Source organism: Mirounga leonina, unplaced genomic scaffold (genome assembly GCF_011800145.1).
Source record: "Mirounga leonina isolate KUSES-001 unplaced genomic scaffold, KU_Mleo_1.0 Mir_154, whole genome shotgun sequence".
Classification (NCBI taxonomy): Eukaryota; Metazoa; Chordata; class Mammalia; order Carnivora; family Phocidae; genus Mirounga; species Mirounga leonina.
In genome coordinates, this window is record NW_023270389.1 from 32,198,284 (window position 1) to 32,211,082 (window position 12,799).

Consider the following 12,799-nt stretch of genomic DNA (forward strand, 5'->3'; position numbering starts at 1 on the left):
ACTGAGAAGTGGTGGTTAAGAACGCAGACTGATGCCAAATTGCCTGGGTTTGAATCACAGCTCTACAGCTTATTATAGGTTACTTAGCCTCTCTGTGCTTTACTTTCTTTAACTGTAAAATGGGTATAGTAATGGTATCCACCTCATAATGTTATTGTGAGAATGAAATGAGTCAATATATAGAATGTGCTTCATACATAAAAGTGCCAATTGTTAACTGTTAATATTGTTTATTGTTGTTTTTATCTTAGTATCATTAGCATTATTTGTTCCCATGCAAATTTCAGTATGAATCTAGTGATACAATTAGGTATTTGAAGCAGGAAAAATATATCCTCCTCTTAGTCTTTATCATTATTTTACCCTGTGATTAACTACCACAGATAAGTTATCTTTTTCCTTCGAGGTTCTCAGTAAAATTGCCTTGTCATTAAGCTTTTTAGGGAGTTCATGTTCAAAGATTTTAGATTTGATTCATATTTTGTGGAACTTTAAAGTCAGTTGGGAAGAAAACAATTAAAATGCAGATATGCATATAAAATGGATCCAGAAATGATAGTAATATCAAGAAGTCATTTCCCGGGGCGCCTGGGTGGCTCAGTCGTTAAGCGTCTGCCTTCGGCTCAGGTCATGATCCCAGGGTCCTGGGATCGAGTCCCACATCGGGCTCCCTGCTCAGCGGGAAGCCTGCTTCTCCCTCTCCCACTCCCCCTGCTTGTGTTCCTGCTCTCGTTGTCTCTGTCAAATAAATAAATAAAATCTTTAAAAAAAAAAAGTCATTTCCCGAAGTCCTTTGGACTTGCCATAAATAGTCCAAAAAGTTGGCCATAAGCTTTTCTTTCGCTTGGGCTATTTCTAAGGCTAACATGTGTTTGTTATGTTGCTTTCATTCTGTTCTCTTCAAGTATGAGAAAACTACTGCAGCAGTTTATGATGTAGAAAATTGCATAGATACATTGCTGGACCTTTTGCAAATGTACCGAGAAAAGCCTGGTGACAAAGTCGCAGACAAGGGTGGAAGCATTTTTACAAAAACTTGTTGTTTGTTAGCTGTTTTATTGAAAACAACAAATCGAGCCTCTGTAAGTATTAGTTATCTTCCTTTGAGGTTATCTTTCCTGGTTTTTAGGTTTAAGACTTTTACATTTTTCCTTCAGTAATTGTCACAATTTAAATAGGGTTTTGTGTGTGTTCAGACCTGCCTTTTTTGTTGATATAGGAGCTGTTTGCGTGTTGTGTTGTGTGCTATGTGTGTTGTGTTGATATAGGAGGTTTTCTAATGTATTAAAGAAACTGAATTTTAAAAATAAAGTTTATTACAGTTTTATAAGTAGCCATTTCCCATTTACGAGGAAAGTAACAAATTATCCTAGCAAGGTAGAATACCACATATATGTGACTCCTCATCCTCCTGTTGTAACCATAAATACATTTCAAGCTTTTCTATGGTAAGACCTCTCTAGGTGTTACAATCAAACATGGGGGGACCACAGGCTATGACAGAACAAAACCACTGAAGGATTTTACATGAGGGAGTATGTTCTAGTTTAAGGTCCAACATGACTTTGGCTACTGATTGAAGAATGGATTTGGGAAAGTGTGTGTGGAGGTAGGGAGACCATCCAGGAAGGAGGGACGTATAGATATGTAGAGGTCTAAGCAAAAAACTGTACTTGACCTAGGGTTGTTAGAGATAAGTAGATAACTTTGGAAATCTAGAGAAAATTCACAGGACTTGGCAACTGGATATAATAGGTCTATTGACTATAATATTTACCCTTTTATTCAGTATGGAGCTAGGTATACAATCTTTAAATATTTACCTTTTTTATAATTGTCTTACAAATTAGTTTATAACTTAAACCAGTCTAACTGCTCAACTTGGAAAGCATGGCTTTTTTTGTTAAAGACTCATAAGTTCACTGTATGGTGGTTTTTATGGTTGATTTTACTAGCATAGAAGGGATACAAAATTTTTATTTGTTTTAATAAATGTATATTTTCTTTTTTAGGGTGTTCGAAGTAGGTCCAAAGTTGTTGACCGTATTTATAGTCTCTACAAGCTTACAGCTCGTAAACATAAAATGAATACTGAAAGAATACTTTATAAACAAAAGATGAATTCTTCTATAAGTATCCCCTTTATTCCAGAAACACCTGTAAGAACCAGAATTGTTTCAAGGTAAGCAGTAAATGTACTCTATAGTTTTGTGTCACTGTTCATTCATTCATTCATTCATTCATTCATTTAGCGAACATTTTTTGAGTACATACTATAAGCAAGATACTGTACTTGACAATGGAGAAACAACATATGAGTAAAAATAGAATCTGTGGTAAATCTAAAGTAGACAATCTCAGGAAATAATGAAGTAATAATAACACTGTGGCTTTGGGTATTTAATAGTTATTTGATAAATTCCTTGTATTAAATAGTTAAGTACTAAGTGTAACAATTAGCTTTTTATAAGCTTTGCAGTATAAACTTTTTTTTCCTTGCATGTAGAACAAACTACACTGTTCGAAAGCTGCCGAAAATCCCTCCTGGCTACAGTATCAACTTCCAACTCTTCTCCTAATCATCCTGATACTTGAAATTTCTCCTTCTGAAGAAGTTCTTTATGAGACCCTGTACTAGTTTCCCTAGAGCTTCTGTAACAAATTATCACAAACTTGGTGGCCTTAAACAACACAGTAACTTATTCTCTGATAGTTCTTGAAACCAGAAGTTCAAAATCAGGGTGTCAGCAAGGCCTCACTTTCTCTGAGGGCTCTAGGGCAGAATCCTTCCTTGACTCTTCCAGTTTCTGGTGGCTCTAGGTGTTCCTTTGCTCATGGCTGTACAACTCCGTTCCCTGCGTCTGTCTTCACATGGGCCTCTTCTCCTCCACCCTCCTCCTTAAAAGGACGTGTGTTGGATTTAGGTCCAGTTCAGATAATACAGGATGAGCTGATCTCAGGATCCTTTAGTTAAGCATATCTGTGGAGACCCCTTTTTCAAAATAAGGTAATATTTACAGGTTCTAAGGATTAGGATGTGGACATACCTTTTTTTTGGGGGGTGGCCATTCAATCAACAGCAAACCTATAGAGATAATAGTAGCTTAACTAGTTTAAGACATGTACCTTTAGAAATTTTTAAAAAATGGGTATTAGCTTATCTGGTTAACCAAGTAGACACCTCTATCAGTGTCAGAGTAAGTATGGTATGGAGCTGCACCCTATGCTTTAAAGTGCTGAACTTGTGATTATGACACAGCATGGAGCCACATACTTCAGGAGAATGACAGTAAATAGGCAAATAAGTGAATAAAGTAATAAAGATTGTGGTAGCTACTAGGATAGAGAATAACTCAGAGGACCTGCTAAAATAGTTTAACTGGGAAATTGTCTCTGGGATGTAGTTACAAGAAGTAAAAGTCAGAAAGGACAGGAGAAGATAGAGTGGGAAGGGGCATTGAATCATGGGTTTTGTTTTGGGAAGCCTGAGGTTCCTGTGACAGTTAAGAGACAAACAAACTCTTAGAAAATCAGGGCTGTGGTTCTAGGCCTGATTCTAGGTTCTAGGAAGAATCAGTTTAGAGATTTAAATTTGGTAATCCTTAGATTCAGGAATCATTAGATCACATTTAAGGCTATGGTAATAAATCCAGTCACCTCAGGGGAAGAGAATTCCTAGAAAAGAAATTCCCAAACCGAACCTCAGGGCAACCCCACTTTCTCCAGAACTCGGAGAAAGAACCAGCCAACAGCTCTGAAAAGGAATTGGTAATTAGATAGAAGATATTCCAAAGTGGTGTCACATCAACTGTGTGGAATGCTGCCGAGAGGTTGTTAGATAAGGTATGAAAAATGCCCGTTGGACTTGGCAAGATGGAGGTTAGTGGTTAAGTGGTGACACGTATAGATTAAAAAGGACTAAAAAACAAATGGACCACATCATATGAAAAATTCATGAGTTTATGATGATACTAAGGAAAAAAATCATTGGTTACCCTTGAAGGATACTAGAGAAACAACTCGTGATGCTTACTATGGGTGAAAGGAAAAAATCAAGTATGTCCCATTTTTCTTATATATACTGTATCTTAGGGCAATCCAATGGCTGATGTAGGAGTTTTCTATTAAAAAAATTGTTTAATAAATGCAGAAGGAATATGAAACTATTATTATTTGTAGCCCCAGTGAAATAATAGGTCTACTTTAGGCCACAATTCATGCAAGTTTGATAACAAAGCTTTAGATGAATTAGATCTTTGTAGGTGACAATAATCAAATCTATTGATGAATCTTGACATAACAAAAAGATAAGACCACTAAATATTGTCTTTCTGGGTACACAAGAGTATCTGAATATGATTATTGTCACAAAAGCACACCTGAATCACCTCACGCCTTTTTGCACTGTTCTAAGTGTTACCCCTGGACCCATGCCCGGTTGCAAACTCAGTTACTGCTCTGTGTTGCTAGAAGTTCAGAAGCGTGGAGTCAACGTTTAGAAACTTATATAGTAATTTAAACATGCTATTACATAGTTTTTAAAGTCAGGTTTATTGGGATATAGTTTACATACAGTAAAATTCATCCTTTTTATTAAGGGTAACATTTGATGAATTTTCTTATGACAAAAATTGGTCTTCTGTTGTAGAGAACTCTAGCAACATTCTTCAGTTAGATGATATAAATTAGAATTGTAATACTGATTTAATCTACAAAATTGTTATTATTTATGAATTCATTTTTGGTCCAAAATTTATAACATTAGAACTTCAGGTATAACTTTTATATTTTGCTGAGGCAATTAAAATTTTATTTAAAAATGATTAATTTAGCATTTTCTGGTTTTACCTTATTAATAAAAGATTTAATTGATTTTGATGAACTAAGTTAACTGATGATGTTTAATATCCTTCTTTCCTTTCCCACTTCCTTCCTTCCCTGCCTATCTCCATCTCCATGACTCAGCACTTCTCTACAAATCATAAATCCTACAGTGTTGACAGTGCACTATTTTTTGACCTGGGTTACATAGCAGTTAGCTTTATAATTACTCATAATTATAAACTATGTAGTAGTTGTAAATTGGTTTTATGCTTACATATTTCACAGTATAACATAAAAAAGAGCCTACTTGCTTGAAATTTACTAATGAGGACCATTTCTACATTTGATTTCTATTTAAGGAATTGGGAAATTTTAATGCTAATTATGTTTTCAAAACTATAATTAACATGGGACGCCTGGGTGGTTCATTTGGTTAAGCATCTGCCTTCGGCTCAGGTCATGATCCCAGGGTCCTGGGATCGAGCCTTGCATCGGGCTCTCTGCTCAGCGGGGCGCCTGCTTCTCCCTCTCCTTCTGCCCCTCCCCTTGCTCATGCTCTGCCTCTCTCTCTCTCTCAAATAAATAAATAAAATATTTAAAACTGTGATTAACATGAATTAACAGCTTCCCTTTTTCTCAGCTGAGATAAAATATTTCTATCACACCAAAGTTACCTTGTACCCGTTTGCAATCAGTTATCTCCTTTTAACCCCTAGATTCTGGCAACTGCTGATCTTATTTCAATACTTTTAGCTTTGTCTTTTTTATATTATTACACAAATGGAATCATACAGTATATAGCTTTTTGTGACTGGATTCTTTTTTTAGCTTAATGTTTTTGAGATTTATTTATATTGATGCATGAATTAGAATTTCATTTCCTTTTATCACAGAGTACTGTTCCATTGTATGGCTATATCACACTTTGACCATTTACCAACTAATAGATATTTGGATTTTTAACCAAATGGGAAGACTAAGAAGATGGAAATGCATAACATAGTAGGGAGTTATGTGAGAAAGATGTATGAGCTCCCCTCCAATGGATGTTATTTTCTTAATGAAGTATGAGATTATAAGCATCGGTTCAAAAGCAGACCAGAGAGGGTGTGGCAAGGTCATTTGAAAAGAAGAAAGGAATAAAATGGTCATCTTGGGGAAAGAGGAAGGAAGCATACTAGGCAATTTCAGGCACCCATTTAGTTCTGTAATTATTGATGTAAAATCAGTCAGCCTGGTTCTGCGATCTTTCTTTTCTTCCGGTTCAGCTGTATAGGAATGGAGAAGGCAGATATTTGGATTCAACTTGGAATCCAAATAGAACTTTCCATTAGAAATTAATAAGAAAGAGAAACAGTAGCATTAATGAAATTTGCCAAGGAGATTATATTGATGGACCTAAGCTAGACAAGGAAGGAAGTAAGGTCAGCATTCTGATGGATGATGGGTACGTGTTGAGGTCAGTGAATTAGAGATCTCAGTGGGGTGGAAGAATATGTGCAGTAGATGTATTAAATCAAATGACATGGATGAATCAGAAGTGGTGGGAGAATGGTAGTCTCAAATTGAGATGTCAGTGGTGGGGTACTTTCTGATGATGATGAAAGCTATCATGTGATGATGTAAGAAGGAGTTGGTTGAGGTGGTACAGAAGGAAGGGGGGTGCAAAACTGACAGATGAGATTGTTGGATTTTCAGCTAGCTACATGGATGTTGAAGTTACTGAGAATGGTGGCAGGAGTTGAGAGAAGACCAAGAACCAAGTTTACAAAGAACAAAATACCGGGAGTTTGATAGTTGACCAGAAGGCAGTGGTGAGCTAAATAGCATAAGCCTCAAAGGAGGAAGGATGGTGAGAAATAGCCTGACAGTGGTAAATGGCAATAAACCCTCACCTGTTTGAGAGGGTTGTAAGGGAAGTGATGTGTTCAGGAGGAGACACATTTTTGTTAAGGCAAAATAGTGAAGGTAACTCTTTTAAGAGAAGAACTTTGTTAATCCAAGATTTTTATTCTTTTCACAGACTTAAACCAGATTGGGTTTTGAGAAGAGATAAAATGGAAGAAATCACAAATCCCCTACAAGCTATTCAAATGGTGATGGACACGCTTGGCATTCCTTACTAGTAAATGTAAACATTTTCAGTATATACAGTAAAAAGAAATATTAAAGCTAATCATGAATGTGTAAAGTGTTTTTGGCTTTCTTTTGTACAACTTCTAAAATCTGATTTTGTATTAAAATTTAAAAATATATATATAACAATAAACTGTTTTCATATTTGTTGTTTCTTTTATTATTTTATGGCTTTATGCATGTAAGAAACCACTATGTCATAAAAATGATTCTAACATTATTATTCATGTCTATTATCTTAAAAATATTACATTAGTCTGAATATAATCATATTCCAAAAGGGGAAAGAATAGCTTATTACTCTCATTTTATAGGTGAAGCATTTTTCTAAAACTAATTTTGGAAATATAAGATTCTGCCAACACACTTAGAAGTGACAAGAGAACAAAATAATCTCACAAATGCTACAAACAACATCTCCATTTATCTCCCTGACTGACTGGACCATCCAGATAGGCAAGTGAGCTCCTCTAGGCAAATTAAATTCAACCTGCCCATTATATACTAAAAACCCTTAACTTTGAACTGATTAGAGTTATAATTTGACCTGAAAAGAGCATGCTGTTGCTTACAAGAGACACTTTACGCCTAGTCCTGATAATGATTAGGTGTTGAAACCTAATTTGTTATTTTCAACAGCTTTGGGTCACTATTACCAGTACTAAACCATGTGGTTTCAGGACCACAGAAGCCTAATTCCAGTGGCTGTTTGAGATCTGATCGCATCCCAAAGTCTGTTCATATATGGAAGCCATAAAAGTTTTTAACTCTCTTAAATGAATAAAGAGTAGCTAAAAATGCAGAGATCATTTAACCACTTAGTTTACGAATTTGTTAGAATAAGGATTAAACCTAATTAGTCTGAAATTGGCTGAGATTTGGTTAGGATAGCTCTAAAGACTGTTTTGGTGTATTAGAATATATTGAAATTAACTGTAGAATTTTTGGTATTTCTTTGCCATTTTTTTCTTTCTAATAAAGTGTTTTAGGAATTCTCAGTACTCAGTATTTTTCAAACATCATTTTTGTTGACTTACCCAAATATTTTGCTTTTCTCTTTCATTTAACAAAATCTTAGTATAAGCAATCTATTTACCACTAGGATATAATGTTTATTGGTATTAATTTCCTTTAAGATGGTTCTTTTTTTTTAGCAAATATTTTTATTTTTATTTATTTATTTTTTTAAAGATTTTATTTATTTATTTGACAGAGAGAGACACAGCAAGAGAGGGAACACAAGCAGGGGGAGTGAGAGAGGGAGAAGCAGGCTTCCCACGGAGCCGGGAGCCGGATGCGGGACTCCATCCCCGAACCCTGGGATCATGACCTGAGCCGAAGGCAGACGCTTAACGACTGAGCCACCTAGCCACCCCTAAGATGGTTCTAACCAAAAAGTATTTCTATATAGTAGTATGACTTCCAGATGTTAAAAAATTTTCCATTGTTGAAACTCAGACTAAATTTTTTAAAGTATGTATTTTAGAGAAAGAGAGCGCGCACGTACTTGCGGGAGGGGAGGGGCAGAAGGAGAGCAAGACAGAGAATCTCAAGCAGACTCCCCACTGAGTTGGGAGCTCTTTCCCAGACCCTGAGGTCATGACCTGAGCTGAAACCAAGAGTCCAACACTTAACCGACTGAGCCACCAAGGCGCCCCAAACTAAATTTTTATGAGTTTTATATAATAGCCTACATTTATATGAAGAACATTCCTCCTAAATTTATGTGATAAATCCATATCAGGATTCTAAGACCTAAAGGCTAAAAGGCTTGTCTGTGTCTGTGTTGATGGTTGGGAGGACTGGTTGAGAAGTAATTAAACCTTTCTTACTTTAGAAGTAACTGTTTTCCACAGAGATATTACATTATATTAAAGAAGGAAAATAAATGTATGAACTGCAATCTAATTTTATTTTACATGATTTTATTAATGATGAAGTTAGGTGAGTTTCAAATTAACCTTCTTGTTAACTGTTATTAACCCAAATGTCCAGTAGATGTCATTATGCCCATACAGTATCATTTTTAATTTAGTTTTAAATGTATAAATAAATATATTGTTATATAGCTATGATTTTTGCAAGTAAAATACATACTTTTAGATCCTTGGAGAATTTTATCTATATATCCCTAATACAGCTTGTTATTCCTACTGTATTTTGGCTTCATGCTGGAGAGGAATAAATTCACATTAGGCATTCTATATTCAAAATTGTTGAATTTTTCTCAATAGGTGATTTTTTTCCAGGTTTATTATCTTTGTAACTTCTAAATTTTGCCTGTAGCAATGAAAACCTAGTACATTTACATTTACTGAATAAGGAAATGCTATCTTTTGGATTGCTTGTTGCCAGCAGCTAAATTTGCTAATAGGCTTGCTTGCCTTTTTTTTTTTTTTTTTTTTTAAGTAAGCCCTACCCTCAAGATAGGGCTTGAAATCCCAACACAAGATCAAGAATAGTATGCTCTACTGACTGAGGCTTCCAGGTGCCCCATCTAATAGGCTTGCTTTTAACTTACATATTGTTCAGTCATTGATTCTTATTGTAAAGAAAGAGTGATAATAATCTTCTATAGTTCTGTTTTCAACAAAGAGGGAGAATCCCAATGAAAATACTTTGGTTATAACTTCTTTATTATTTCTCATATAATGCAGAGAAATATTTATTTCAATTTATATTTGAGGGCACATATATTTGAGTGTGCGTTAAAATTTCCAACCTATGTAAAGGAAGAAGGAAATATTCTAAAAACTTGCTCATTTCAAGAAATGTTTGTGGAGGACCACCTAAAACAGCTTCTGAGGGGCGCCTGGGTGGCTCAGTTGGTTAAGCGACTGCCTTCGGCTCAGGTCATGATCCTGGAGTCCCGGGATCGAGTCCTGCATCGGGCTCCCTGCTCGGCGGGGAGTCTGCTTCTCCCTCTGCCCTCTTCCCTCTTGTGCTCTCTGTCTCTCATTCTCTCTCTCTCAAATAAATAAATCTTTAAAAAAAAAATTAAAAAAAAATAAATATAAATAAAACAGCTTCTGAAGCTTGTATAAATTAAGGACACATTTTTACCTAATAAATTTATAGAAGCCTATTTCAGAATATAGAGTTTTATCCTATGAATAATATTTCATTATTACTGCAGATAACTTTTTATTTGTAATTGTGGTATTTTTCTTTGTAATAGTGGTATTTTTTACAATTTTACAATTATGATCTAAATGAAAACAAAATGAATTTGATCTAAACTTTGCCCTTGCTTTACCAAAGCATCATTAAGTTTCATATCTGCCGAACATTGTTTGAATATTTGAAATAAATTCTTCTTGCTATCAATCTTTACGATTGATCTTTATCAAGGTACATCAAAAGAATAGTCCAATAACATAATTACTTTCACAGTGTTACTGAAGACATTGATTTACAATGTTGCTCAGGGTCTTCCTTCTACGGTTACTTTCCTTGAGCCCATTTGAATTCCATTGCCATTTTCCTAAAAGACCTTTCAGTTCCATTTGTGTTCAAGGTACTGACTACTGGTAAGCAGAAGCAAGCTCCTTTCCATCATACCCAAGCAGCTTTCCCAGGAAACACTCGTCTTGATTCAGAGCCTCACTGTCAGACTGCAGATCTCTGATATTGTGCAATTTGGGGATACTGTTAATTTCGGGTTACCTGGAAACCAATCAAGGAAATTAAGTCACAAATGGTGAGCCAAAAGGTGGCTCCAGGCAGATACCGGTATTCAAATCCCAGACAGTGTTGCATCACATCTCCAGTTTGTCCAAGTGGAGACTGGGCAGACTCATAAATCAGCTTGAGTCCAATTTTTCTTCTCTGGGAAAACGGGGTCAAGTGGCTTCTAGCATTAGCCATTAGCACCAGAGCTGAGAGAGACACCTAAGAGTATTTTCAGGTAAAACCGTCTTGTTTGCCAGAACTCCTGCTCCTTTTCTTGCCTGCTGTTTTAACCCAGACCTTCCTCCCCTGGCTCAGCTTTACTAATTACCAGCAAAGCAGACAGTAACATCAATCTTACCATGGCCTCCCATTTGTCCTATTCCCAGTGAGAAGTGTTAGATTTGACAGATAAAGAATTATAGGACTGTCCTTGCTGCTTAGTAATGGGACAGCAGATACCCCTAATTTGGCCACATAAGGGAAATGTGTGATGGCTCTGACATTCCTTTAGGAGCACGTACTGTCACCTTTAATGGTATGAACGTTGCATCTTGTGCGTTGATAGCGAGCTCCACTAGTACACAGCAGTGCAGTGCGGGTCTGGAGACAACTGGGTCAGTCAACAGAAAAAATTTTGTGAGGAACAAAAAATAAAAAGTGGGATCACTCCATCCATCACCCCTCATTCTCATTTTCACCTCTGGTTCTAGATGCTTTTCCAGTAGAGTCTCCTCTTTGCTCTTTATATCATATTGAGTGAACAAGTTCACTTAATTGACTTCGTCAGCTCCTCACATCTTTTCTCCTCCTGGTTTATTTGTCCATTACAGTTTTCAATGAGACCACCGCTCTGAGCGGGTGAAGCAATGCAGTATGTCTGCCCAATATGTTTCTTTGTATATTTATACATTGGTAACATCCTCAGGAACACTTCCTACAGTCAAACATAATTTTAAAAATATCTCATTGTGTTTTAATTTACATTTCTCTAATTCTAATGATGTTGAACATCTTTTCATGCGTTCTTTTGCCATCGATATGTCTGATGAAGAGCCTGTTCAAGTGTTTGTCTACTTTTTTTTTAAAGATTTTATTTTATTTTTTTTGTTGTTTATTCATTAGAGACAGAGAGAGAGAGAGGCAGAGGGAGAAGCAGGCTCCCAAGGAGCAGGGAGCCCGATGCGGGACTCGATCCCAGGACCCTGAGATCATGACCTGAGCCGAAGGCAGACGCTTAACGACTGAGCCACCCAGGCATCCTGTCTACTTTTTTTTTTTTTTAAGATTTATTTGTTATTTTAGAGAGTGCAAGTAAGTGGGGGAAAGGGACAAAGGGAGGGAATCTTTCAAGAAGACCCCTGCTGAGTGCCGAGACTGACCTGGGGGATTCGATCCCATGATCCATGAGATCATAACCTGAGCCAAAACCAAGAGTCAGTCGTTTAACCAACTGAGCCTACCAGGCACCCCAAGTCTTTGTCTACTTTTAAAAACTGGGTTGTTTTTCTAAGTTTTGAGGATTCTTTATTCTGGATAGAAGTCCTTTATCAGATAAATGACTTGCAAATATTTTCTCCTTGTCTGTTACTTGTCTTTCCATTCTCATAACAGTGGCTTTTGAAGAGTAGAACTTCTTAATTTTGATGAAATCTAGTGTACCAATTTTTTCTTTTATTCTTTATACTTAAAGTGTTGTGTCTAAAAACTCATTACTTAACTCAACGTTACAAAGATTTTCCACTATGTTTTTCTGCTAGAAGTTGTATCATTTTGTTTGTTGTGTTTTTTGAGTCATTTCAAATTTATTTTTGCATATGGTACAAAGTATGGATCAAAGTTTATTTTCTTACATCTGGATAACCAATTGTTCCAGCATCGCTTATAGAAATGACTATCCTTTCTCCACTGAATTGCTTTTGCCCATTTGTCAAAAATCAATTAACCATATAAGTAATGGTCTCTTTCTGAATTATTTTCTTTTCCACTGATCTGTTGTTTTTTTTTTTTTTTGCCACTATTATGCTGTGTTGATTACTGTAGCTTTATAATAAAGTTTGAAATCAAAGTAGTATAAGTCCTCCAAGTTCTTTTTCAAAGTAGCTTTATAATAAAGCTTGAAATCAAAGTAATATAAGTCCTCCAAATTCTTTTTCAAAGTAGCTTTGAC

The 12,799-nt window shown here is 35.9% G+C and overlaps 1 protein-coding gene across 2 annotated transcripts in view; it reads left to right on the plus strand.

Annotated features, from left to right (window-relative positions):
- ASPM (assembly factor for spindle microtubules) overlaps positions 1–11,782 on the plus strand; it is a 69,095-nt gene extending 57,313 nt beyond the window's left edge. The window contains exons 26-29 of one of the 2 annotated variants that reach the window (XM_035010398.1): positions 906–1,082; positions 2,013–2,182; positions 6,848–6,955; positions 11,755–11,782. In XM_035010398.1, coding sequence (XP_034866289.1) covers positions 906–1,082; positions 2,013–2,182; positions 6,848–6,950 — 450 coding nt within the window. In that variant the 3' untranslated portion in view covers positions 6,951–6,955; positions 11,755–11,782. Of the gene's footprint in view, positions 1–905; positions 1,083–2,012; positions 2,183–6,847; positions 7,115–11,754 lie in introns of those variants that run through there. The other variant, XM_035010399.1, reaches the window with a different exon arrangement.
- The last annotated feature ends 1,017 nt before the right edge of the window (positions 11,783–12,799 follow it).